General features: G+C 45.8%; 1 protein-coding gene across 10 annotated transcripts in view; it reads left to right on the forward strand.

Moving 5' to 3' along the window:
• The window catches only part of Tmem241 (transmembrane protein 241), a 108,064-nt gene that overhangs the window by 37,591 nt on the left and 47,262 nt on the right, over positions 1–23,211 (forward strand). For 4 of the 10 annotated variants that reach the window (XR_009589889.1, XM_060377671.1, XM_021645423.2 and 1 more), the window contains exons 9-13: positions 952–997; positions 3,641–3,676; positions 8,405–8,439; positions 19,102–19,171; positions 23,034–23,127. Coding sequence is in view for 7 of the 10 variants with exons in the window: in XM_060377671.1 (XP_060233654.1) it covers positions 952–997; positions 3,641–3,676; positions 8,405–8,439; positions 19,102–19,171; positions 23,034–23,127 (281 nt within the window). In the remaining 3 variants the exon portion in view is untranslated. Of the gene's footprint in view, positions 1–951; positions 998–3,640; positions 3,677–8,404; positions 8,440–10,891; positions 10,966–19,101; positions 19,172–23,033; positions 23,128–23,211 lie in introns of all 10 variants that reach the window. The other 6 variants (XR_009589890.1, XR_009589891.1, XM_060377673.1 and 3 more) reach the window with 5 other exon arrangements.

Genomic DNA, 23,211 nt, shown 5'->3' on the forward strand with positions numbered 1-23,211 from the left:
TCTCATTTCCAACATAATTTCTCTTTTGTGCCAAACTGTCCTCAGTTTGGGTTTTATTTGCAGTGCTGGTTGGTCTTCCCTAGAAATGGTGGGTTCAGTGTATGAAGGTTTGGGAGCTTGTCAATAAAGAAACTGCTGACATGACCACTCCACTAGGGCCAGGGTTTTTATTGTGGGTTAGAAGGAGAAAATATCCAGAGGCATCTGGAAGAGTCCAGAGCAGAGACAAAGGAAAACAGGCTGTCCATGGCCAGGGCTGGGGAAGCGGGAGAGGATACTGAAGAGAGCAAGAGTGTGGCAGAGAAGGTGAATGATAATGCCAGAAAGGTAGAGAAAGCACTGGGGGGCGGTGAGTAGACAAGTTTGAATTATAAAGAGGATGAGTAACTGGGGGAGGGACTCCTTTTGGGGATGGAAAACCAATTCCTAAGGAATGGCCGGCTCTACCTAAACTCCAGCTTGAGCTCATTTCTGGATATATGGGCTTCCCGAGATATTCAGAATGGTTGCCTAAAAATTTTCCAGTAGCAAAATAAAATTCAAAATGTGAATTTAAAAACAAATCTTATTTTAATTCAAGTCATGAATTCACTATTTCTTGTTTGACTCGGTTACAATTAGAAGTCTTGGGGATTTCCCTTCTCCACATGGGAAGAAAATAAAACTGTCCTGTTAAGAGTATCCCCAGGTGGTCATTCCTGGCCTGGCGATTCCCGCTGGCCACTGAAGTACCTGACATTATCACCCCCCAGGGCTCCTTCCTCCTGTCAGTGAGTGAGGGGCTAGCAGCTCTTTGGGCCCTTCTCTCTATGAACTAGGAAGAGGACCAGTGCCACTTGGGGGTCTGAGGGCCAGCCTCCTCTTTTCCCTGTGGATCTGTTTGTGCTTTGCTGGAAGTGTGAGCAGTTCTGTAAGCAGAAAGTATCAGTGACTCTGTCCCCTCCTGTCTAGGGGCTTACAGAATACTGCGGAAGGCCCAGAAGCCCAGTGTGTTAAGGTAAGCTCTTAATGTTGGGGGATTGGCTGGCTAAGGAGATGAGACAAGAGCCACATACAGGTTTTGTCCCTAGCTAGAGATGCAGCTAGGAAAGTAGAAGGCTTCCAAAGCTATCCCTCCTGGGTCACTTAGATCTTGGCCTATTGCCACCTGCCTTCAGCAGTGTTTGCAGAGGCACGAAAGTCTCCTGTCCTTCAAGCACAGCCATTTAGATGAGAACTGAATGAAATGCTCGTGCACCTAGCTGTTCAGCATGCTACTTGACCGCATCTAGCTCAGAAGGGCAGCTTCAGGGTTCTTGTCTCCACAGGCCCTAAAACTTGACTCTGTTTATATCTGGAAGTCTCCCTAGTTCCCAGTCTTTGTTGTAGGTAGCCAATGAAACAGCCCTGGTGGTTGTAAATTTAAAAAAGTAAAAATAAAAAAGGAAATAAAAGAAAAGAATTTTTTGCCTCCACTGAGTTGGAGCTTCAGACTGGCCAGCTGGCCTCTGGGTGTGGAGGCCCACAAAGGAAGGCCCTGTCCCTGTGATTTTTACTCCTTAGCATGCCTTTTGTTCTTTGAATGAAGTGTTTTTGCAGCCTCGAAGCCAGCAGAGCCAAGTTTGGTTGTGAATACCTGTATTTCCTCTTTAGCAGGAGGATCTATAGTTCAAGGCTTGACTAAGTTCTACAAAAAAACATGTCACAAGGCGCAGTGGCATGCACCTGTAATCCCAGCACTCGGGGAGGCAGAGGCAGGTAAATCTCTGTGAGTTTGAGGTCAGCCTGGTCCACAAAATGAATCCAGGACAGCCGAGGCTACACAGAGAAACCCTGTCTCAAAAAACAACAAAACCCCAAAGCCAAACAAAGATGATACTTAGGCAAGTGTGACGTCTGAGGTTGGATGAGTGAGATTCTCTAAGTATGTACTCTGTGGGATGGGAACACACACTAAGAAGTTTTTAGTGGAATGTTGCCTTTGTTTGAGTATTCTGGATTTTTAAAATAAACATCTTTATGTGTATGATGTGCATAAGTGAGGTGCACCCGTGCCACGGTTTGTCTAGAGGAAGAAGGTGGCTTCCTGGAGACCAGGCCGAGGGCCTCAGGAGTGCACCTCCGGGTGAGCCTTCTCATGGGCCCTGGGCTTCTGTCTGCTAAGAATGCCAGCCTGGCAGCCAGTGAGTCCCATGGTCCAAGCTAGTCAATGGGGTTGATAGCTGATGCTCCCGAAGGTAGCCAGCTCTTGGCCCAGGCGAGGTGCACGTTTGTCCTGAACCAGCCGCTCTCTGCTCCGGATGAGTGAGCCCGTTGATGCAAGGCATTTAGAGTTTGTATTCCTGCGTTAGTCATCTCTCTCTGTCCACTGCTGCATGAGCTTTGTCATTCAAACCCAACTCCTAGTTTTAGGGGGGTGTACTATGGTTTATCCTTTACTTCCCTGGATAACTAACTTGAAATAAGAATATACTTGGCTGATCCTGAAATGTGTTGATTTTTTTTGGTTTTGGTTTTTTAGTTTTACCATGTCTGCAATCTAATTTTCTTTCTATTTTTTTTTTATATTGAAAACAGATTTTTGTCTCGTACATTATATCTTGATTATAGTCTCCTCTCCCATGCTTCCCTCTTGCTGTCCATCCCCACCCCTCTGGATCCTCTCCCTTTCTGTGTCCCATTAGAAAGAACAACCAAACATGACAAAATAAAATATAAAAAATATCAAAGTTGGACATGGCAACCCAACAGGAGAAAAGAGAAAAAGAGTTCCAACAGCAGGCAAAAAAGGCCCGTTCATTCTCATGGTCAGGAGTCCTATAAAAATGCTAAGCTAACAGCTATAACATATATGCAGAGGACCTGGCGCAGAGCCGCGTGCGTGCTGCTTCAGTGTCTGTGAGCACATGCGCACCTTCCCTACTCGATTCAGAGGGCCGGGTTCCCCTGGTGTCCTCTGTTCCCGGACTTTTACAGTCCCTCCCCCTCCCCTTCCATGGGATTTCCTGAGCTATGAGGGGAGAGATTTGACCCTGTTTCTGAATAATGTCTGGCTATAGGTCTCTGCGTCTATTCCCATGTGCTGCAGAGGAGGCCTCTCTGGTGATGACCGGACCAGGTGCTGATCTATGAGTGTAGCGGAATATCATTAGGAATCATTTTATTTGTTTTTGACCAGTTGTGCTAGGTTTTACGCTAAGTCTTTGGGCTGTCTAGTCTCTGGTTCTTGGTTACCCAACCAGTGTTGGGTATGGGCTCCTTCTCATGGGATGGGCCTTAGGTCAAGTTAGACATTGGCTACTACCACAGGTCCTGTGCCACCATTGTCCTAGCATATTTTGCCGGCGGGACAGATTGTAGGTCAGAGGTGTTTGTGGCTGGGTTAGTGCCCACATTTCTCAGTCGCCTGCAGAGAATCCTCCTGCACCAAACAGACTAGATCATCGGGGTGAAGGCTCCATTTTCAATGAATGTGGAATTTAAAAACTTATTTCAGGTTAATGACATGAATTGATCTCAAGTATGAAGTACTCCTCCTTTGATAATTTATGAAATCAGAACTTAGAGGTAGAATTTATTAATAGAGGATAATGACGGTTTATACACTTAAAAATTGCTTCTATTATTTTATGAGTTTATATTTTTCTCTTTCATTTCTCAGTGACATTGACCAGCAATACTTAAACTATATATTCAGGTAAGAGAGAATTCACATTTTTCCTGCTTAGAGATGAATTTGTGTGTTCCAACAATATTTGGATTAGAGAATTTTAAATAAATTGCCTGCTAGAAGAAAGTTTAAAATTCTGTGAGTTGATAATCTGAAGATTCTAAATGGTTGAGCCCAGGCAAGAGGCACCTGTTTGGCCTTGAGCGTTAGAGGGTTCCACCCTTCTCCCCGGAGGGTGGCGGATATTTATTCTAGTGCCCACACCTTTGCTTCTAGACTGAATCCTGAATCCCTTACCCAAGCGGCCCTGAGCTCGACTCTTGTCATCATCACCTAGCATAGTGTGTGTGGGGAGAAGCGCTCCCCTGTGTCTTCACATACATAGACAGACAGACACACAGACAAACATACATCTACAAACAGAGACATAGACAGGCACACCACCCCACACAGACACACATCATACACTCAACACACAAACACACCACACACACACATACCACACCACACACCACTCGGGGTACAGAGCAGAGGGTCAGAGGCCAGATCCCTTTAATGTGAAGCTTAGACACTCTCGGGATTCTAAATTCTAATCACACTTCAGGCTGTTTTCGTGACGTATTTGTTAAGGTTAAGCTGTGTCTCAGGTTTAATGTACAAATTTTTTAAGTATGGCGTATGGACTCCTGTGTGCCCAGCAGAGGGTGGGGTTGTCCTGCTACATGGGATAGCTCAGGATGGCTCCTGGGCTTCAGCAGCCCCAGGCTGTGCGCTTCAGACTTGACTGAGGCAGTAAGACTTGCTGCTAAGGATCCACGCAGCCTACACACAGGCTGTCAGTGAGAGTACTAGGTTAGCTATATCCCTAAGCATTTGGTGGTGACGATTTCTGACAGAGTCACAGCATTCACTGTAGCTCCATTTTCAGAGGAAGCTCCCAGCAGTTATTAAAACACTCTTCAATATTTTGACTTTTAAGTAGGTTTGTATGTTTGTTCCTATGTGCGCACATACGAGAACAAGTACGGGCAGAGGCCAGAAGAGGGGTGTCAGAGCTTCTGGAGCTGGAGTGACAGGTGTGTGTGAGTCTCCTGATGTGGCACTGGCCCTGAACTCAGGTCCTCCACAAGAACAGCACACACTGAACAGCTGAGTCCTCTCTCCAGCCCTTAGAACACTGACTTAAATGTAAACTTCACCCGAAGCGTGGCTGTCTGCAGTCTCTGTACTTAGAAAAATCATTTTTCAAAAGGTCCCAATCATTAGTTCTGCTGTGCTTAAACCTACTGTTGGTGTCATGGTGTAGGAGGGTGTGTGTGCACTGCCGTTCACCTTAGTTGTTGAGACAGGGTCGTTGAGTGAACCTGCATCTTGCTGTCTCAGGTGGGTGGTTGGCCAGTGAGCCCCTGACTCTGTCTGTCTCCACTCTCTAGCTACTGGCTGGGTTTTAAGACACTTTTCCAAGGGGAAAAAAAAAAAAGCCAATGGTTCTTGGTGTTTACAAATGTTTCCCAGGGCTACCGTTCAGTGGTAAAGTACTCACCATGCACTAGGCTTTGGGTTTAATTTCTGGCACTGAAAAGAAAACCATTTCCCAGATGTTTCATAGTAGGTAGTTCTGCACCAGAGATATATATTGTGCAACAAAGGCATACAGCATGGAAAACTCCCCTCAGAGATCCTCAACTTTGTATTCTGTCCTTTCGCCCTCTGTCTGGGATGAGGGAGTTTATTGCCTATGACCCTGGTATTCGGGACTTCCTGGCTGAGGCTATGGCACACTCCAGTAAAGCCCTAACTGTTCAGATTTTTTTTTTTTTTTCATTCAGTATAGTGGTAAAGACATGAATCAGAATGAGGAGCACTTTTCAACTGGCCACTGCAGCTTGATGTCGGGAAATCGGCATCCAGGAACCTGCATTCTGTTCAGATGATGTATGGGCCGTCTGGGCCAGCCTGGAGCACTGCCTGCCAGGGTGCGGGTGTGTTTTGCTGTCTCAGTTGGTGGGAGGTTCTCTGTCTTTGGCAGATTCCCTCCTGTACCAGAAGGCATCTGCTTCTGACCCTGACTCTTGGCTATTTTCACCATGTATTCCTACCGCAGATAAACCTAGAGGTGACTAATTGCATCAGAATCCAATTTGAGCACCTGTTGTGTGCTCAGAGATAAATAAAATATGGTTCTTCCTCCTGAGCAGGCACAGGAATAAGGAGAGAGCTAATGCTGTTTTGCAGTTGAGATAGATGAATAAGGCCACAGTTCAGGGAAAGATTGGCTGGACGGCTAAAAGTAACTGAAGTTCCTAAGTACTGGTGTGCCTTCTATCTGCGATTTAGGTAGTAAGTGAAGGTGTCCTTGTATTGTAAATTCTTCTAATCTGAGTTTCCCTGGTGTATAAAATATGAAATTATTACTTTAGCTCTGCTAGTACATTCTGTGCTTCCTTGTTCGGGTGAGATTATGCACAAGCATGTCAGTGAGAAATGGACAGACGTTCTCTGGGGTGTGACTCAGACAGAAACATGCCGTCTGGCATTTGGAGATCACAGTTCCCCTGGGCTTCCCTGCAGTGTTTCCTGGGAGGATTGAGATCTGTCTGTCCCACTTACCATTTCATCCGATACTAGAACAGTTCCTCGCCTGGCCCAATGCCTCACGCCTCTGTTCCGCTACTGAGGAGACTGAGGCAGGGTGATCCCAGGTTCAAGGTCTATCCTAGGCTACATGCCAAGTTTAAGGGTAGCCTGGGCAGTGTAGTGAGACTGTATGTCTGCAAATCAACAGTAAAAGTAGGGCTAAAAGTATAGCTCAGCAGTAGAGCATTTGCCTAGCATGCATGAGGTGTTAGGTTCGATCTTTATACTACATACATACACACACACACACACACACACACACACACACATACTCAAATTTGACATTTGGTATATATTTCATCAAGGAGTAGATTTTTTTTAAATGTCTGCTATTCATAATAATAAAAGCATAATTTTTACATTAACACATTTTCCTCTTCATCATCTATATGAAATTTATAATTTTAGAACTGTTAAGGGGAATATTTTTTTCAAAAATATTCTTACCACAAATAGATTTAGAAGTGATTGAGTACGTTAGAGCCCATGAGCATCAGCTGTGTATGCCTGACTGCTTGTGACCCCAAACTGAGTGAAGTATGGTTCTGATCCTCAGAGGGCCACAGCGCAAGTATGGGGTGAGGCTGGGTTTGTGAAATGGCAAATATGGATTAGAGAGTCAACTGAATTTTTTTTTTTTTTTTTTTTTTGCCTAGTAGAGTGGTTCTGATAGTATTGAAGGTATCATAATAGATCCTAGGAGATAGTTTGGGATAGAAAAGGGGTCCCTCTTTCCTGCCATAAATTATGAGCCATAACTTATGCTCCTGAAGTTGTAGCCAAAAGAGGATCTTTAGGTTAAAACAATGAAGGCTGTACACTTTAAAAATATAAAAAGATGTACAGAGCACATGCAGAGGTCTAGGCATTGCTAGTTTTGCAATCCCATGTAGTGGGGTGTGTGTGTGTGTGTCCATGTGTAAATCCTGTCTTACAAACCAACAGATTCTTGAATGATGGTTCACAGGGCTCTTCCCTTCCCCTTTCTAATAGACCCTCTCTCTTCCCACCTCTGCTGTTCTGAGAGCATCCCATTAAAAAGTAAATCAAAAGCACAAGACAGGGTTTAGAATACACTCATCTGCAGCTGCTTGCCTAGCTTCATGAAGGTGCTGTGCTCTAGAGGAAGAGTCTGGAAAGGCAGACTGATATGAGCTGTGGTGCTGGGCTGTTCTGTCATATAGCCAGTGTGCAGAACCAGAGCAGGTCCTCCTGCACCTGTAAATCCAACTCCTACACTTAGACGGCAAATTGTATTCCTCCTCTGTAACTAGATCAGTTGCCTACATGACATGGAGTTTTGCCAGAAGCTACAGAAGGTGGGAATTCATCCCTTTGCAGCTGGGCTAAGGGGGGGGGGGAGAGTAGGGGTGCAGGGAGATGGAGGAGCTTCCAGAGAGAAAGGGATGTAAGCGCCAAGATGGAATATGGCCACATCAAAGGAAGCCTGCTTCACATCCCTCACTGCTTGGCATCAGGTAGTTTTTGGCTATGCAGTGGGAAGATGGATACATTTGTGAGTCAGTTGGAAATTTAAACTACTTACATAGCTCATGGAATGACAAAAATATCTTTAGCTCACACTCAACAGCTAGCTTTTAGCTTGCAATCTAGTTAAAATTTGGAACTTGCTTTGTTTAGCTTTTTTTTTTTTTTTCTTTCTTCCCTTTTGGTTTTTTGAGAGGGTTTCTCTGTGTAGCCTTGGACTGTCCTGGACTCGCTTTGTAGATCTTCCTGCCACCGTAAATACTGGGATTACAGGCATGCACCACCATGCTTGGCTTTTGTTTAGCTTTCAAAAAATCATTCTAAGTTAAAAGTACGTTATGCCAGGGCCAGCCAGGGCCAAGGAAAGTAATAAACAAAGGAGGACACGGAACCTTTGTCCAAGCGTGAGCCCTCTTGCCAAGATGTCTGATTCCCCGAGATTCCCATTCTTTCAGCATCCAGGTTAAAGCAGAAAGACCAATGAGTGTAGACAACTCTCAGACAAATTTAACTGGTAAAATTGGATGGAATGTGTATTTTTAAGTGCATTTTTGGGTGGTTGGGTGTGTGCTAAAGAAAGCTCTCTTCACTGCTTTGCTGTGTTTTTAATGTTTGTTTTTGGGTTTTCAGTATGGTGCTCCTGGCATTTGCATCTCACCCCACAGGTAAGCCACTCCAAGGTTTATTTCTAATCCTTGCTCAACCCAGGACTCTCAACCTGGTGAGATCGCTGAAGACATTCTGTAAAAGAATATGAGGGTATGAATGGTCCACAGATTTGAAGCTACATTTAACCCGCTGGGTGGGTGGGTAACGTGGCTCAGTGGTAGAATGCTGCCCAGTATGTACAAGGCACCGGGTTGATCTCAGCGCTGCAGAACAGGAAGGTGCAAAAATATTCTGCTGTGGATTTAGTGCTCATGAGTTTATTTTTATCTCTGTTTTTTAAATTGTTACCTTGTAGTATTTTGATCTTTGAAATTTTTAAATTAGCGCACAAAATAGGCTCTATGATGGCATTTTCATACATACATATTATTACACATTATCATTACCTCACTCCACCACCCCTTCTCCCTGTCTCACTCCCACTGTCTCTTCCCCCTAACAGTCTGTCTCCCTTATTCCTTGTCATGTGTGTAAGTTTATATATTTTAAGCCTAGAATCTGCATATGAGAAAAATCATGGGATAGTTATCTTTGTTAACTTTCTAGATCTGGCTTTTTTTTTTTTTTTTTTTTTTTAATATAGTGAGCTGTAGTTCTGTCCACTTGGCATAATATTATTTTCCTTTATGGCTAAATGAAACTCCATTGCGTTGTAGTGCACGCACACTATGTGTGTGTGTGTGTGTGTGTGTGTGTGTGTGTATGAGAAAGAGAGAGAGAGAGAGAAAGAGAGAGAGAGAGAGAGAGATCCATCATAGGTATAGATTGGTCTGTCACTTGTTTGCACTCTTTTAAAAATCCTTCCCTGGATATCCAAACTGCTCTGCTGTGCTGGTTCTAAAGTATTTGGTGAAAAAGTTCAAATTCATTCTATTTTAGTTACTCTAAAGTTGTCTTTCCAATTTAGGAATTTCCCCAAATGCTCTTTTCTCTCATGCAGCTTTATTTATTTATTTATTTATTTACTTTGAAAGGTCTTAAAGTCCTGTTTTCTGTTGCTAATAGCACAAAACTTTAGATTAGATAAATTGTTTTTCAAAAGAGGCTTATTTTGGTTTCTAGTATTGGTCCAGGGTCACAGGGCCACTTCCAGTGAGGCTTTCTTGGTAGGTTACGAGGGTTTGTAGGGTCAGAGCCTGGGTCCTAGCAGCCCAACAAGCTAGGCTTGGTTACCAGTCAGTGGGCTGAGTAAGGAGGTAAGTAACCGTGAAAAGCTTGGAAAGAAGTCTTCATCAGTGTAGCCATGTTGGGAAGAGGAACAGGTAAAGAGGTTCAGCAGGCCACCATACCCCTTCCCAAGTTGGAGTCCTACCATTAGGGATAGTTTGTGCTTGCATATGTATATACATATATATAGTCTCATGTCTGTGTACATGTGGAGGCCTGAGATAGACTGTCACTGGCCTGGGGGTTGCCAATTAGCCTAGGCTGGCTCAAGCATCCTCGTGAGCCTCTCTACAGCTGGGATTACAAGTAGACACCACCATGCATAGCTTTTTTAGGTTGCTTCGGGAGATCAAACTTAGGCCCTTATGCTTGTATAGCATGTAACAGAGCCATAAGTGTGTCTGTAAAATATCCTCATTTCTGACAGGGTGATTGATTACACGTACAGAACCCCAAAGTTCAGCCAAAGCATCACATGGGAGAGAAAGGGAGTCTGTGTATGTGTTTTGTCTGATCTCTGTCTTCTTACTAATGTACCTACCAGTGGCGGTGGTGGCGCACGCCTTTAATCCCAGCACTCAGGAGGATCTCTGTGAGTTGAGGCCAGCCTGGTGTACAGAGCAAGGGCTACACAGAGAAACCCTGCCTGGGGGTGGAGGAAAAAAGAAAAGAAAACAAATCTACCAGTGTTAAATTGAGGGTGGGTAGTGCCTCTCTTTACCTTATTTTTTCCTAATTCCCAAAGATCCCGCTTCCCATCATCTCTCTCTTTTTAAATCCTCCTTTCACTGCCCAAGGTGGATTAGGCTTGAGTTTTGGAGGGGACTTGCTCTTGGTCCTGGTGTTTTATCACAGCAACGGTAGCCCTAACTAGGACGCTGCTGAATGTCCTCACCGTTGTCTTGTATTGAAAACACCGTATATCCTACAAAACTGTCAGCACTAAATGCTTTCTATTCATATGCACCGTTTGTCATGTCATTACAGCTCTTCATGCTTTTTGCCCTTAGTGATGTTTAAGGTGCCTCTTGCCTTTTAAATGGATGGTTCTTTTTGCAGGTTCCCCTGGCTTACCTATATTTACTCCCTGAATTTGTCCCAGTGGATCTCTCTCTCTCTCTCTCTCTATATATATATATATACATATGTGTGTGTGTGTGTGAATATATATGAATATGTATTCAATCCAGTGAGACCTTTTTGTCCTTCAGCTGAGTGATTCTGCTTTTAAACTGGTCCCACAATCATCAGAGCTGGAAGGAATCATAATAATTATTCCAGATGCTACCAATGTGGAAGTGAGGGAGCTGAAGCCCGGAGGAGTGCAGTGCCGTGACCAGGATGAGGCAGAGCAGGTGTGCAATGAGGGAATCTGGAGCTGAGGGCATCTGACCTTGTGGTCAGGTTGTTTTTAATTTCTGCTTTCCTAGGGCTCTGTATGTTACTATGAAGTGTCCTGAGCCAGGGACTAAGTTTCTGGGACACTGTGACTTGCCTTTTGGAGCTGCTCTTATTTCTGCATTTTATCCTCCAGCTTTCAGACTTTGTTGCCGGTAACAATTTATCTATTCTGGCTACTGATCCAACATTTTACCTTGGGTTACTTGAGTTTTCAGCTCACTATAAGTAGTACTGTGGATGGGTGGCTGCTGTGTGGGTCAGCAGCTTGAGCTTATGGAATGGCTTACACAGAGGAATTATCTGACATGAGCATCAGCTCCTTTTTTCAGGGTATGCAAATGCTCTATAATTAGATAGTAGTGATGATGATTACACAGCTGTGGGCATATTGAACCCCCCCCAAAGTGTACATTTTTCCAAGGGTAAATTTTATGGTATGAATTATATCTCAATCAGAAAGTATGTTGGAGGCAAAAAAGAAAACTCTCTAATTTGAGAACTCTCTAATTTGGAGTGTGGTCACACTAAAAGAGGGATAATTATCCTTCAAATTATATTTGTAGAGGTATGGGGTGTGGCTCAGTGGTAGAGACTTAGAAACTTGCTTAGCATATCTGAGTTCTGGGTTCAATCCCTAGAATGAGAGTGAGTGTGTGTGTGTGTGTGTGTGTGTGTGTGTCATACAAGAGGAGTCCTGTTTGTGGCTTCAGATTAACCAAAGTGGTATCATTGAAGAGTCTTGGTACAGGAAATTAGTTCATGAGAAGGATTTTTTCAGAGCTAATGATTGGCTGTGCCCCTTATGTCAATAACAGAGATAGCTTCCCTTACTGTAAACAGCTGAGGCTCCCTAGGAGATGAATGCCCCCAAACTTCAGCATCCCTGTCCTGGATATCTGAGTGCCGTAGCAGGGCTCCTGCAAAGGTAGGCGTGGGGTGACGAACAGCTGTTGGCAGCATTCCCGAAGAAGCTGGATTCTTCCGTGTGTACTAGAAGCAGGTTCGTGATCTGATTCTTGAACAGTGACATTGTAAGCCACTGCCTTCCTTACATATTGGGTAATGTGAAGGTGTCTTCTCTTTCTCTTTTGTGTATATATATGCATGTATGTATACATAGTTGTACATGCTGATTGTGTGGGGTTGTGACGTGTGTGAGTAGGTGAATGAAGGACAGGCGAACTTTGGGTGTCATTTCTCAAGACATCATCCACATTGTTCTTTTGAGACAGGGTCTCTCACTTTTACCTGGGACTTGCTGATTCAGGCAGGCCAGCTGGCAGGCGGAGCCTCAGAGAGTCTCCAATTTTAGGATTACAAACATGCCACCATGCCTGGGTTTTTTTAGATGGGTACCTGTGAGGCAAGCACTTTACTGACTGAGTCATCTCCTTAGCTGCAAGCTTTACTCTTTTTACCAGAGTGTTCTGTGTGTGGTCACCAAGATTGTATTTGTCACTTTCTTAGAATGTTTTTTTCTTTTCTTTTCTTTTTTTCTTTTTTTTTTTTTTGTTTGTTTGTTTGTTTTTTTGTTGTTTTTTTCTCTGTGTAGCCTTGGCTGTCCTGGACTGTCTTTGTAGACCAGGCTGGCCTCGAACTCACATCCTATCTGACTGCCTCTACCTCCGTGAGTGCTGGGATTACAGGTGTTTGCCACTGTGCCTGGTCTTCCTTAGAACTTTTACAAATTGTGTATTAAGAATCCTTAAGAATGGATGTGTCTGCTTCTCCTTTCTCCTATCTGGTAAGTTCCATAGACTTCAAACCTTAGTAGCAATGAAGTTTTTCGTTGAGTACCTGTGTGAAAGGAGGCTCTCTGAGTAGTAAAAATCTTAAGGAGAGCAGAAAAGCTCCTTAAGAAATGTCAGTGAAAACAACCTTACCAGGTGGATAGCCTTGCCCTTTGGGAACTCTCAGAGCTACACAGACAGCTGTAATTATATGAATCCTCAGAATGGTGCAGTCTGTTCTACAGCTACCCGATGTCAAAGTCTCTTGGGAATCATCGGCTGCTTTCTTTTATTTCTTAGAGCAGATGACAGATGTGTGTAACATGACAGAAGTTCAGTGCCATCGGTTCTGTTCCTGCTGCTGTGACAAAAATCCTCTGACAGAAGCAGCTTAAGGGAGAGAGGCTGTATTCTGGCTCACAGTTCAAGGGTCTTGTCCGTCACTGTGCGAAAGCCAAAGTGACAGAGCTAACCACATCCCACCTGCCGTCGGCAAAAAGAGAGCAACAAATGCCTGTTGTAGCTCAGTCAGCCCTGCCTCTATTTATACGGTCCAGAATCCCAGGCAGGGGATGGTGCCACCCACAGTGGGCTGGTCCTTCCCACCACAGTATGATTAAGAATCTCCTACAGGCGTGCCAGAGGGCACATGCCCCAATAATTCCACATTCTAACAAGTTCACAGTTAACAGTAACCGGCACATTCAGAATGTACATGACCCCTTGGGAGTCAATTCCATTAATTTTAACTGGATTCTGGTGTTGCTTTATGTCTTAGGGTTTTATTGCTGTAAAGAGATACCATGACCTTTGCAACTCTTATAAAGAAAAATATTTATTTGGGGCTGGCTTATAGTTCAGGGGTTTAGTCCATCATTGTCATGGTGGAGAGCATGGTGGCACAAAGGCAGACATGGTGCTGGAATGAGAGCTGAGAGTTCTATATCTGGATAATCAAGCACCAAAAAGAGAGAGTGCTACTGTGCCTCACTTGGGGTTCTGAAACCCAAAACTCATCCCCAGTGACACACTTCTTTAGGCTTAGATTTTTTACCAAACCTACTTCATTTAGGGTTCTTAAACACCTTTACCTCCCTTCCAACCTTATGTAGGAGAGTGTAGGGAAAAGGGCCGTAGTTCTTTTTTATCTACTTCCTGCTGATGAGGGTGGATAGTTCTTTAGGGGATTACCAGACGCAGTCAGTCAGGATACCTGCAGTGCAGTCCAAAGGACAACAACCAAGCGGCAACATGAATCAGCAGGACAAGTCAGGGAAAGCCGCAAGACTCAGTTGGATTGTCCCAGAAGTTCCCTGGAACGTTTCTCTCTGCAGAGTCAGTGCAGCAGGTCGATCCAAATAAGTAAAGCCTCACTGTGTGTGAGCCTCTACATATGTCCCCTCCTCAGAGTCCAGCCACCAATGTTCCCAGCTGGCCCCTCACAGGAGAAAGCGCACAGCAAAACACCACATGGCCTCTCACAAGCCAGCCTCCAGCAAAACATCACACAACAAAACCGAATCTTTAAAGAGACCAGAAAGTTCCAGTTGACACTTCCTCCAGCAAGGACACATCCCCCAACGGTGCCACTCACTGTGAGCGTTTGGGTACGCCTTCATTCTTAACCACCACATTTTCTAATGGTTGATTATAGCTGGTTTTAAATTTCAGCAGATAAAACAGACTTGCTGGGTCTTAGAGTAGATGCATATTTAATTAAGAAAGTACCAAGGTGTTTGTACCATTTGCCATTTCACCCAGTTCAGCGCGAGGACTCAGTAGCTCAGCATGTTCCCCAGGCTTTGCTCTGTCAGTCTGGCTTGGTCTAGCGGGTGAGGGTCTCCTGGTGACATTCTTGCCTGAGCTTCCCTGTCCCTCATTTCTGAGTGGCTGGAGGGTAAGTGTCCCTGTAAGCATCTCTGTGGGTGCATGGAATCAAGCAGATGGTTTGCATGCCCTGAGCAGTAGGTTTCTTTGGGGCTGGCGAGACAGGACCAATCCGTTCCACCAGCCATTTTACCTCACAGGTAAATGAGAGGGTTCAAGAACCTTAGATCTGCAGTATGACCTGGAGAGGACAGGAGCCCCACAAGGACCGAATATATCTGGGCACAGCGGTCTTTTATGAGACTGTTTCTCTAACCAAGGACCATGTATGGATATAACCTAGAACCTCTGCACAGATGTAGCCCGTGGTAGTTCAGTATCCAAGTGGGTACCCTAGTAAGGGGAACAGGGACTATTTCTGACATGAACTCAGTGGCTGGCTCATTGACCTCCCCGACCCCCCCCCCCCCCAAGGGAGGTGCAGCCTTGCTAGGCCACAGAGGAGGACATTGCAGCCAGTCCTGAAGAGACTTGATAAGCTAGGGTTAGATGAGAGGGGAGGAGGACTTAGAAACGGGCAAGGAAGAGATGAGGGAGGTAGGGTGGGATTGGGAGGGAATAAGGGAGGGGGCTATGGCTGGGATAGAAAGTAAATAACCTGTGATTAATATAAAAAAATAAAAATTATTAATTAAGAAAAGAACCTTAGATCTGTAATTGAGAAGACCCTCCATTTCTTTCTCTTTAAGCTGTTTGACCAAAGAAACTCTCCCCATGTTTAAAAGTTTACACTTTGTATTCTTTTTTTCTAAATAATTTATTTTTATTTTACATACATTGGTGTTTGGCCTGCATGTGTGAGAGTGTTAGTTTCCCTGGAATAGGAGCTGCCATGTGGGTGCTGGGAATTGAACTTGGGTCCTCTGGAAGAGCAGCCATCTCTCCAACCCCGTACTTGGTGTTCCTATGGCTGCTCTGCTGTGGTGTTCTCAGGAATGTAAAACAGTGGAGACCTTGGTGCATGACGGCATCATGGGATGCCGTTGCTTGTGGTAAAGCAGCAGCCACAGCCACTCGTTGGTGCTGGCCCCATTCACTGCCAGTTCTAGGGCTGAGGTGGGGTGAGAGGGGCCTTTTCCTCATGCTTCACCCCACGTTACTGTCACAAGTCATGCTGCTACCCTGTGCAATTTTGTGTTCTGTAACTGTCCTCTGCTCAGTAAAGTGCCACCTGGAGCCTAGCCACATCATACTAGCTTGCAGAAGCCTTGCGTGGCTGCCCGCAGGCGTGAGGCAGGTCCCACTGATTTGGTGCCTGTGCCACTCTCAGCTCAGCACAGAGAAGCACAAGAGTGCTGTCTTGTGAACAGCTTCACTTTTTAGAAAGATTTTTATGATTTTATGTGTGTTCGTGCTCGAGTTTGTTTACCACGTGCATGCACCCCCAGAGGAAGAGGGCGTTAGAGCCCCTGAGCTAGTTACAGGGGTCGTGAGCCTCCTGGTGTGTGCTGGGAACCAAACCTCCATGCTCTGCAAGAGCAGGAAGTGCTGAGCTGCTCATCCGCCTTGAGCTCCAACGTCTTCACGCATTCCTTGGGCCCCTGTGTTGTGCTCTCCTGTGGCTGGAGCAAGCTACACCCTGTAACCTCCTTGGAGTATCACAACAGTGTCACCAGCCTTTGCTGCTTAAGGGCACATAGGTGCCCCTCTCTGTTTAAAAACCTCATCTTTGCCCACTGTGGTGGGGCACGCCTTTAATCTCAGCACTCGGGAGGTGGAGGCAGGCGGATCTCTGTGAGTTTGAGACCAGCCTGGTCTACATAACTTTAACTGTCCTTAAACTCAGCTTGTGTGTGTGCGCATGTGCGTGCGTGCATGCACGCCTTCTGCTTTTGTTTGTTTGTTTGTTTGTTTTTGTGTTCTCAGTTATTGTTTGGTTGTTATTTATGTATATATTTATTCATCTTTGTTTTCTAGATAGAAAGAAGGTATGGAGTTGGATAAATGGGGAGGTGGGGATCTTGTAGGAGAGGAGGAAGGGAAAACCATGACCATAATATATTGTATAAAAACTTTAAATAAAAAAACTTGCTTTAGTAAGAGATGTACTGAGGGCACCAAAAGGGAAGCATTTTGAGTCAGCTGGAAATTGAGGGTCACATAGTCAAGCCTATGAAGAAACGTCCGGTCTTTCAGATTCCCTCTTTGAATGTTGCTTACCCAGGTGTCCTTGTGGTGCTATCTTAGAGTGGTGATGGGCGTGAGTGGGAAGGAGTCCCTGCTATGAGAGGATTTGGTAATTCTGGGTGATTGGCAAGCAGATAGATGCTGTGGAGAAACACAGCAGCTTTAGGAATGGCTTAAGGAGGAAGGTAGCCAGTTCTCCCATCCTACTTTTATTCGCTTCCCTCTCTTCCTCCCAGTAACTGAGAAGAGTGGCTCTTGTGGTCTGGGCAGTGGTTATCATCTAGCTGGCAAGTTCCTTAGGACTGTGACTTGTTCTTTCTTTCCCTCCTTTCCAGCCTAGCTCTGACCATTCCTCTTATTCTTTAGGCTCTTTCCCAAAGTCCATGCTAGGCTGTGACTATTAACTGTGTACCCTCACCAGCTTACCCAGCAGAACATTTAGGATGAAAATGGGATATCAAGAGCAGACACAGCCAGAGGGACCTCAAGGTCCTGGATTTAACTGATCATCCTCTCTGCCATTCCCCATTCTCTCCCTGACTGCACTGCAGTTCCCTTCACACTGGGAGGGAGATTGGGAAAAGGCCAAGAGCTTGCAGCCGCAGAAGAGACAGAACAAATTGTCCACGATGTCCATCCACATGCCTGAGAGTGGCCTCAGCATTTCTCGTAATCCACAGTCCTGACATTATCTTGGTTGTCATTTCTCTGCAGAAAAGAACCTCAGTGTTCTTTTCACTGCCGTGCACATTAGACACCATAGTCCTGAAACTGGTGGGTGAAGGCAGTCTCTTTGCCTCTCGTGCTCTCCCTCATGTGGGCGCTGCCTGCTGCAGAGACAATCTGGGTCTGGGTTGACCTGGTGCACAGTTCAACAGTTACATTATTTTAGCCACTTCCCAGAGCTCCGTTTGGAGTGGAGGTGATAGACGCTCTCAGAGGTGCTGCAGGGAGTAAGAGAGTCACCACATTTCACGTAGGGCTCTGCACAAAGCGTGCTCTCGCCGTGTGGTCACTAAGATTCTTAGGAACATGGCAGCCAGAGGGCTGGGACATTACTAACAGGTTCTGGAAGGTACAGACATTCAGTGGAGTGATGACCTAAAGACAGCAAGAACCCCTGACCTTTGATGGGCTGCATAAAAACCAAATCCCATGCAACCCTTTGCAACACACATATGAGTAAGTGAAGACTGATCTCAGCTTTTAAAACATCCAAACATCAGAGATACATACTTGGGAAATTTCTAACAGGTAGCTGAGCCATTTGAGATCTCATAGGCGGCTTCACAGAAGTGCAGTAGCCCCCTGAATCTTGTTCTGAAATGTGTGCGTGCGTGTGTTCATGCGTGCCTTCCTGCTGATGGAACCCAGGGCTCTGTGTGTGCTAAGTAAACGCCCTACCTCTCAGCAGCTTGACGCATAGCTGTAAGTAGGGAAGGAGATAGCGGCTTTCAGTTGCACTGCAGTGCTCTTCAGCAGGGACTACTTGGGCATGTCAGCCCAGTCCCCACAGGCTGCCCAGAACAGACCCAGCCCAGAGCCCAGGCCTCTGGAGAACTAGGCTCCTGCAGCTTGTCAGAACTCCTAGATTTGGAAGGATTAATCTGTCTACTGTTGAAATGCTTAATTCCTTTTCTCGAGACATTTTTGGAAGGGTTTCTGCTTTTTTAATCTCCTGACTTCTTGTTTGTGACCAAGTTCAAATTCCAGAGAGAAACAGCCAATATGTGTGATTATTTCCTCTTGTACTAAAAGTGGAACTAAAAGAATGAACTTACTTCACAAGAAATAAATGTACCCTTTGGGCCTGAAACTAAAAGGAGGAGTGTGCAAAATTGCTCTGGCCCCAGTGCTGTTTGTGCAGTAATTAAACACTAACATGAAAAATGATGTCAGGGGAATGCATTCACAATTTTTTTTTCATAAAGCCAAAAAAGGAAGAAAAGAATCTCTAAAAAGACGTTTCCTCTTGTACTCTCCCTTGTGTGGGCGCTGTCTACTGAAGGGATTACCCGGGGTCTGGGTTGACCTGGTGCACATTCTGGCTTCACAGTTCAATAATTACACTATTTTGGCCACGTCTCTTCCCAGAGCTTCAGCTGGAGTGGGGGTGATAGATCCTCTTAGAGGTGCTGCAGGGAGGAAGAGAGTCACCACATTTCACACAGGGCTCCGCACAGAGCGTGCTCTCGCTGGGTGGTCACTAAGAGTCCCAGGGACGTGGCAGCCAGAGGGCTGGGTACACTGTGCGGAAGGCACTGTCCTGTGTTCCCCAGTGTAGCTGGGTGGGGGGACCGGAGGGAGCTGTGTGGACCATCGCATCACCTTTGCTGTGCTCCGTAGGTGACCTCTTCAGTGTCCTGGACTTTCCATTCCTGTACTTCTACAGATTCCACGGCAGCTGCTGGGCCAGGTAATCTTGAGCCACGTAATGTGTGTTCTGTGCTGTTAGCTGTGCCTTCATCTCTGTGAAGCCCAGTGTAATTCCGGTAAACCGAGCGAGTTGTGGAAGCAAGGAGGGGGGCTGCGGCTCTCTGTCTCCAGCAGGTCATTACTGAACACTCATAGATGCTCAGTGCCAACCTGAGTCCAGCAGACCGTGGTCTGTCGCAATGCTTCAGCCACGACTGTAGTTTTCAAGCTTGCTGAGGAGCTGGGCTTCCCCTGCCTTTTTCCTTCCACAACCCTCACACAGAACTTCAGGGTATAAAACTGATGAAGCCGACTCAGTTTGAGGGATGCTTGTGTCCTCTCAGCTTTCATCCTGGCTCCCCTCTTGCTGTTGAATGCAACCTGCAAACCCCCTGATGGACCTGAGTCTCAGAAGCACTTGGTAAAAATGGGCAACTAGCAGATGCCTGGGCACCGAGGTGGCCAGTAGTATCCAGCCTTGGGAAAGGCTTGGGGACCCATCAGAAGATGCACAGAGCTTCGTTGCCACCCTGCCCACTGCTTGCAGACAGTCTCAAGTGGTGCCGGGTGGGAAGACTGGTGATAGTCTCAAGCCTATGTTTCACCTTGGTGGAGAGAGGAGATCTGGGCCAAGCCCGGGGTGGGTGGTTGCTAACTTGGGTAACCACCTGGCAGATTCTCCAGGTTGTCCCAACTGCTCATGTGCTCCCCCATCGCCTCCCCAGCCTATAACACAACAATAATACCAACCAACACAGGGCTCCTGTATGACTCAAATTGTAATTCCTAAGCATCATGCCTGGCCCCAAACATGGTGGCCGTTATTATACCTGCTCAGGTCAACTGTAACAAAAATCTCAAAACTGTTGATGTTGAATACTGGCTCTGCCAAGGAATCCTAAGAAGCAGGCTTTTAGCTTATTGTTACATGTCGAGGGATGATGGCCATATTTGTCTTACGGGCTTTTTCACTAATTAATACAGGTGTATATTTAGAACAGTGCTTGTGCACAGTAAATACCTAGTAAGTGCTATTGTCATTTGTCAGAAAAACCAAACAAACAAACAAACCTCACAACCACAAAGAAAACCCAGACTGTCCATTCCCACACAGAAAATTGTATCCATGGAGCAGTCTTTGTAGATAGGTAAAAAGTTGAAATGTATGAGCTGGAGAGTTGGCTCAGCGGTTAAGAACATTTGTTGCCAAGGATCCAGTTTGAGTCCCAGTGTCCACTTGGCATCCCATAACCATGTGTAACTCCAGTCTCATGGTGCACATGCATATACAGAGGGAAAACACCCATACACGTAAAATAATAAAAACATAAATTGCAGGCACGTCATGTTCCCTACCGGCATTGGGCCAATGGGGCAATATTTTATAGACTTTCTGTTTGAGCATCAGAATGATGTTCTTTATCACCCTCACTCCTGTCAGCTCCCCCTGGCTCCTGTCAGTCTGGTCACTTCCCGCCAAGCTTCCACGCTCTAACTCTTGCTGCCCGGGCACCTGCAGTTGGTACCCCTTTGAGTATGATTACTTGGTAGTGTGGGCAAGCAGGCTCTGTGGTGTGCTCAATGCTAGTCCGCTCCTTTGGAACAGAACAGCACCTCACAGCTCACTGGTGTTGCCTTTGTGGGAACACACTCTGGCTATGTTCCCTGCCATTGATTATTGACAATTTTCTCCTAATTCAACATTTTAGATCAGTTTTTAAATTATTATTATTATAAAGAGCTGCAGACATTTGCTTAGCTCTCTGTATCACTTTACTCCACTGGCTTTGGTACAAAGCTGACCTCTATAAAATGTGCACAATTTCCCCACATCATTTCAGTGGTTCCTCGGTGGCCATATCTCAGGCTAGTGTCACCTTCAGGAGGTGCTGGGAGAGCTCAGAGGGGATCATGGTAACCTGAGGGGAAGGAGGTAGCCGTAACCCAGAGAGCCCTGAAACACATCTCTCTTTCTCCCAGGATCCTTCACTTTAGGGAGCCTCCCTCTGTTTTTCAGAAGGATATTCCCCACATCAAGGGGTAGAAGAGCTGAAAGGAGGAGAAAGATGAGGTAGTCACAGTATAGAAACTGTTTACAAACTAGCAAGTCAAGCAATGGGAGGGAAATGTTGGATGTCTCTAAACAGAGATAGCTCATCCTAGCTGAGCCTGTGCTGAGGGACAGGCCACACTCATGCCTCTCGGCTGGAGGTGGAAAGGTAAGGGCAGAGGACAAGGATGGGGCTTTGGGAGACTGGACACCCCTGTGACGTTGGTTCTTGGCTGCAGGGGTGGAAGCTACCAAGAGGTAGAATTCAGAGTATTGGCTGCCTTGTTCTCCACCCTTAAAGACATGGACCCTAGAACATCCCACTCTGACCCACTGGTGACTGCTTTAGACTTGAGTGCTGTGACAGGTGTCTAAGAGAAACAAGTTAAATGTCAAAGTATCTCCCTTGTCTCCTGGTCTGGAGTCGCCCAAGCTTGTCTGGTTCCCTTTTATTGGGCCAATGAGACTGATATTGTGACGCAGGAGGAACTCAAAGTATAGAATAAACAGTAGAGGAGACAGTAAATCACATGAAGTAGAATTTACCCCCAGGAACTCCAAAGATAAGTAGTAGCTACCCAGTATTGGTAGAGGTAAGCAAAATTTGCTGTGTAGGATAAAATGTTTGTTCACCGGGACTGACCGCCCACTCCCCCAAAGTCATGCCTCCAACAGGCAGCTCAAGGGGGTATGGCAGGGTCACAGCTACTACTAAGTCCTGGCCGGCCAGTAAGTTCCTTATACCCAGGAAGAGCAGAATTCTGCCAGGTAGGCAAGGTAAGCCTGGGTAGGAACTATTTGAGAAAAACAGCGCTGCTGTACTTAAGAAATAATTCTGGCAATATCTTTGCTGTATAAATCTCCCATCTGCCCAAGTGGCCAGACATGCAGTCTTCTCTCTGTGTTCAAATTGGTCAGTGTGTAACCTGGGGCTGGGGCCTACAGGAGATTTAAGGATGATAGCATCTGTAAAATGCATAAGCCTAAGGAGCATATGAGTGAGTAAAAACTTCCATGTGAGGCTGGCTCTTCCTTGAGCCCCCTCCCCCCGCCCCTTTTTTCTTTTGTGAAGATTTTCCCCTGTTAATCTCTAAGTAAGCACGTTTTCCCTGGGAAGGCATATTAATTCTTTAACAGTGGCAGGATGCAGTGGAAGCTGTATTTGCTCATGAGGCAGAAGCATGAAATAGGAAGGGAGAGGCTGGAGCAGTCATGCTTCTGAGGTCTGCCCCGAGGATGCATTTCTTGTAACCAGGTTCCACCTCCTGATGGTCCCATTATCTCTCAATAATGCCTTCAAATGATGAGTCTGTAAATGGACTAATCCAGAGCCAGGGACCTCCTCAGAGAACCACTTCCAAAGCCCCTCCCCTAACACGACTGACATCTGTGACTGAGCCTTAGCACCTAAGCTTCTGAAGCAATACATGATATTTCAAACATAATAGTGTCCATCTGTGTATTTTTCTTCCATGGCTTAGCCAGAGTTCCAAGCCTGTCTCACCTCTGGCGAGATAACTCTCCTCTCTTTAGAAGAGTCTGTTAGGTTCTGGTTTCTAAACTGTCGTTTTTGTCCAGGGCACTAAAAAAAATACAAATATGGTGGAAGTTGTGTGATGCTTAGAAGTTAGACATTGGTAAAGTGAGTGTGATGGCACATACCTGTAATCCCAGCTCCTTGGTGGGAGGGTTTAGAGTTCCAGGCCAGCATGTGGCCGAGACCTTGTCCCGAGGCTGGGGCGTTTGAGGAGGCGTTGCCTGCCATGGCTGAAGGAAGGCAGCTTCACTGACCAAAGGCTGTTTCTCATTTCAGTGGAGTTTTAGGATTCCTCCTCATGCTCAGTACAGTAAAGCTAAGAAGTGCTCTGGCCCCTGGGCAGTGTGCGGCCTGGATCTTCTTTGCTAAGGTAAGAGAGAGTGCCTGTAGGTGCAGGAAAGTCTCCCTCAGACACCTGTGTGCCAGACTGCTCAGACTGGGTTATTTAAAGTGG

Source organism: Meriones unguiculatus, chromosome 2, assembly GCF_030254825.1.
Source record: "Meriones unguiculatus strain TT.TT164.6M chromosome 2, Bangor_MerUng_6.1, whole genome shotgun sequence".
NCBI classification, from domain to species: Eukaryota; Metazoa; Chordata; class Mammalia; order Rodentia; family Muridae; genus Meriones; species Meriones unguiculatus.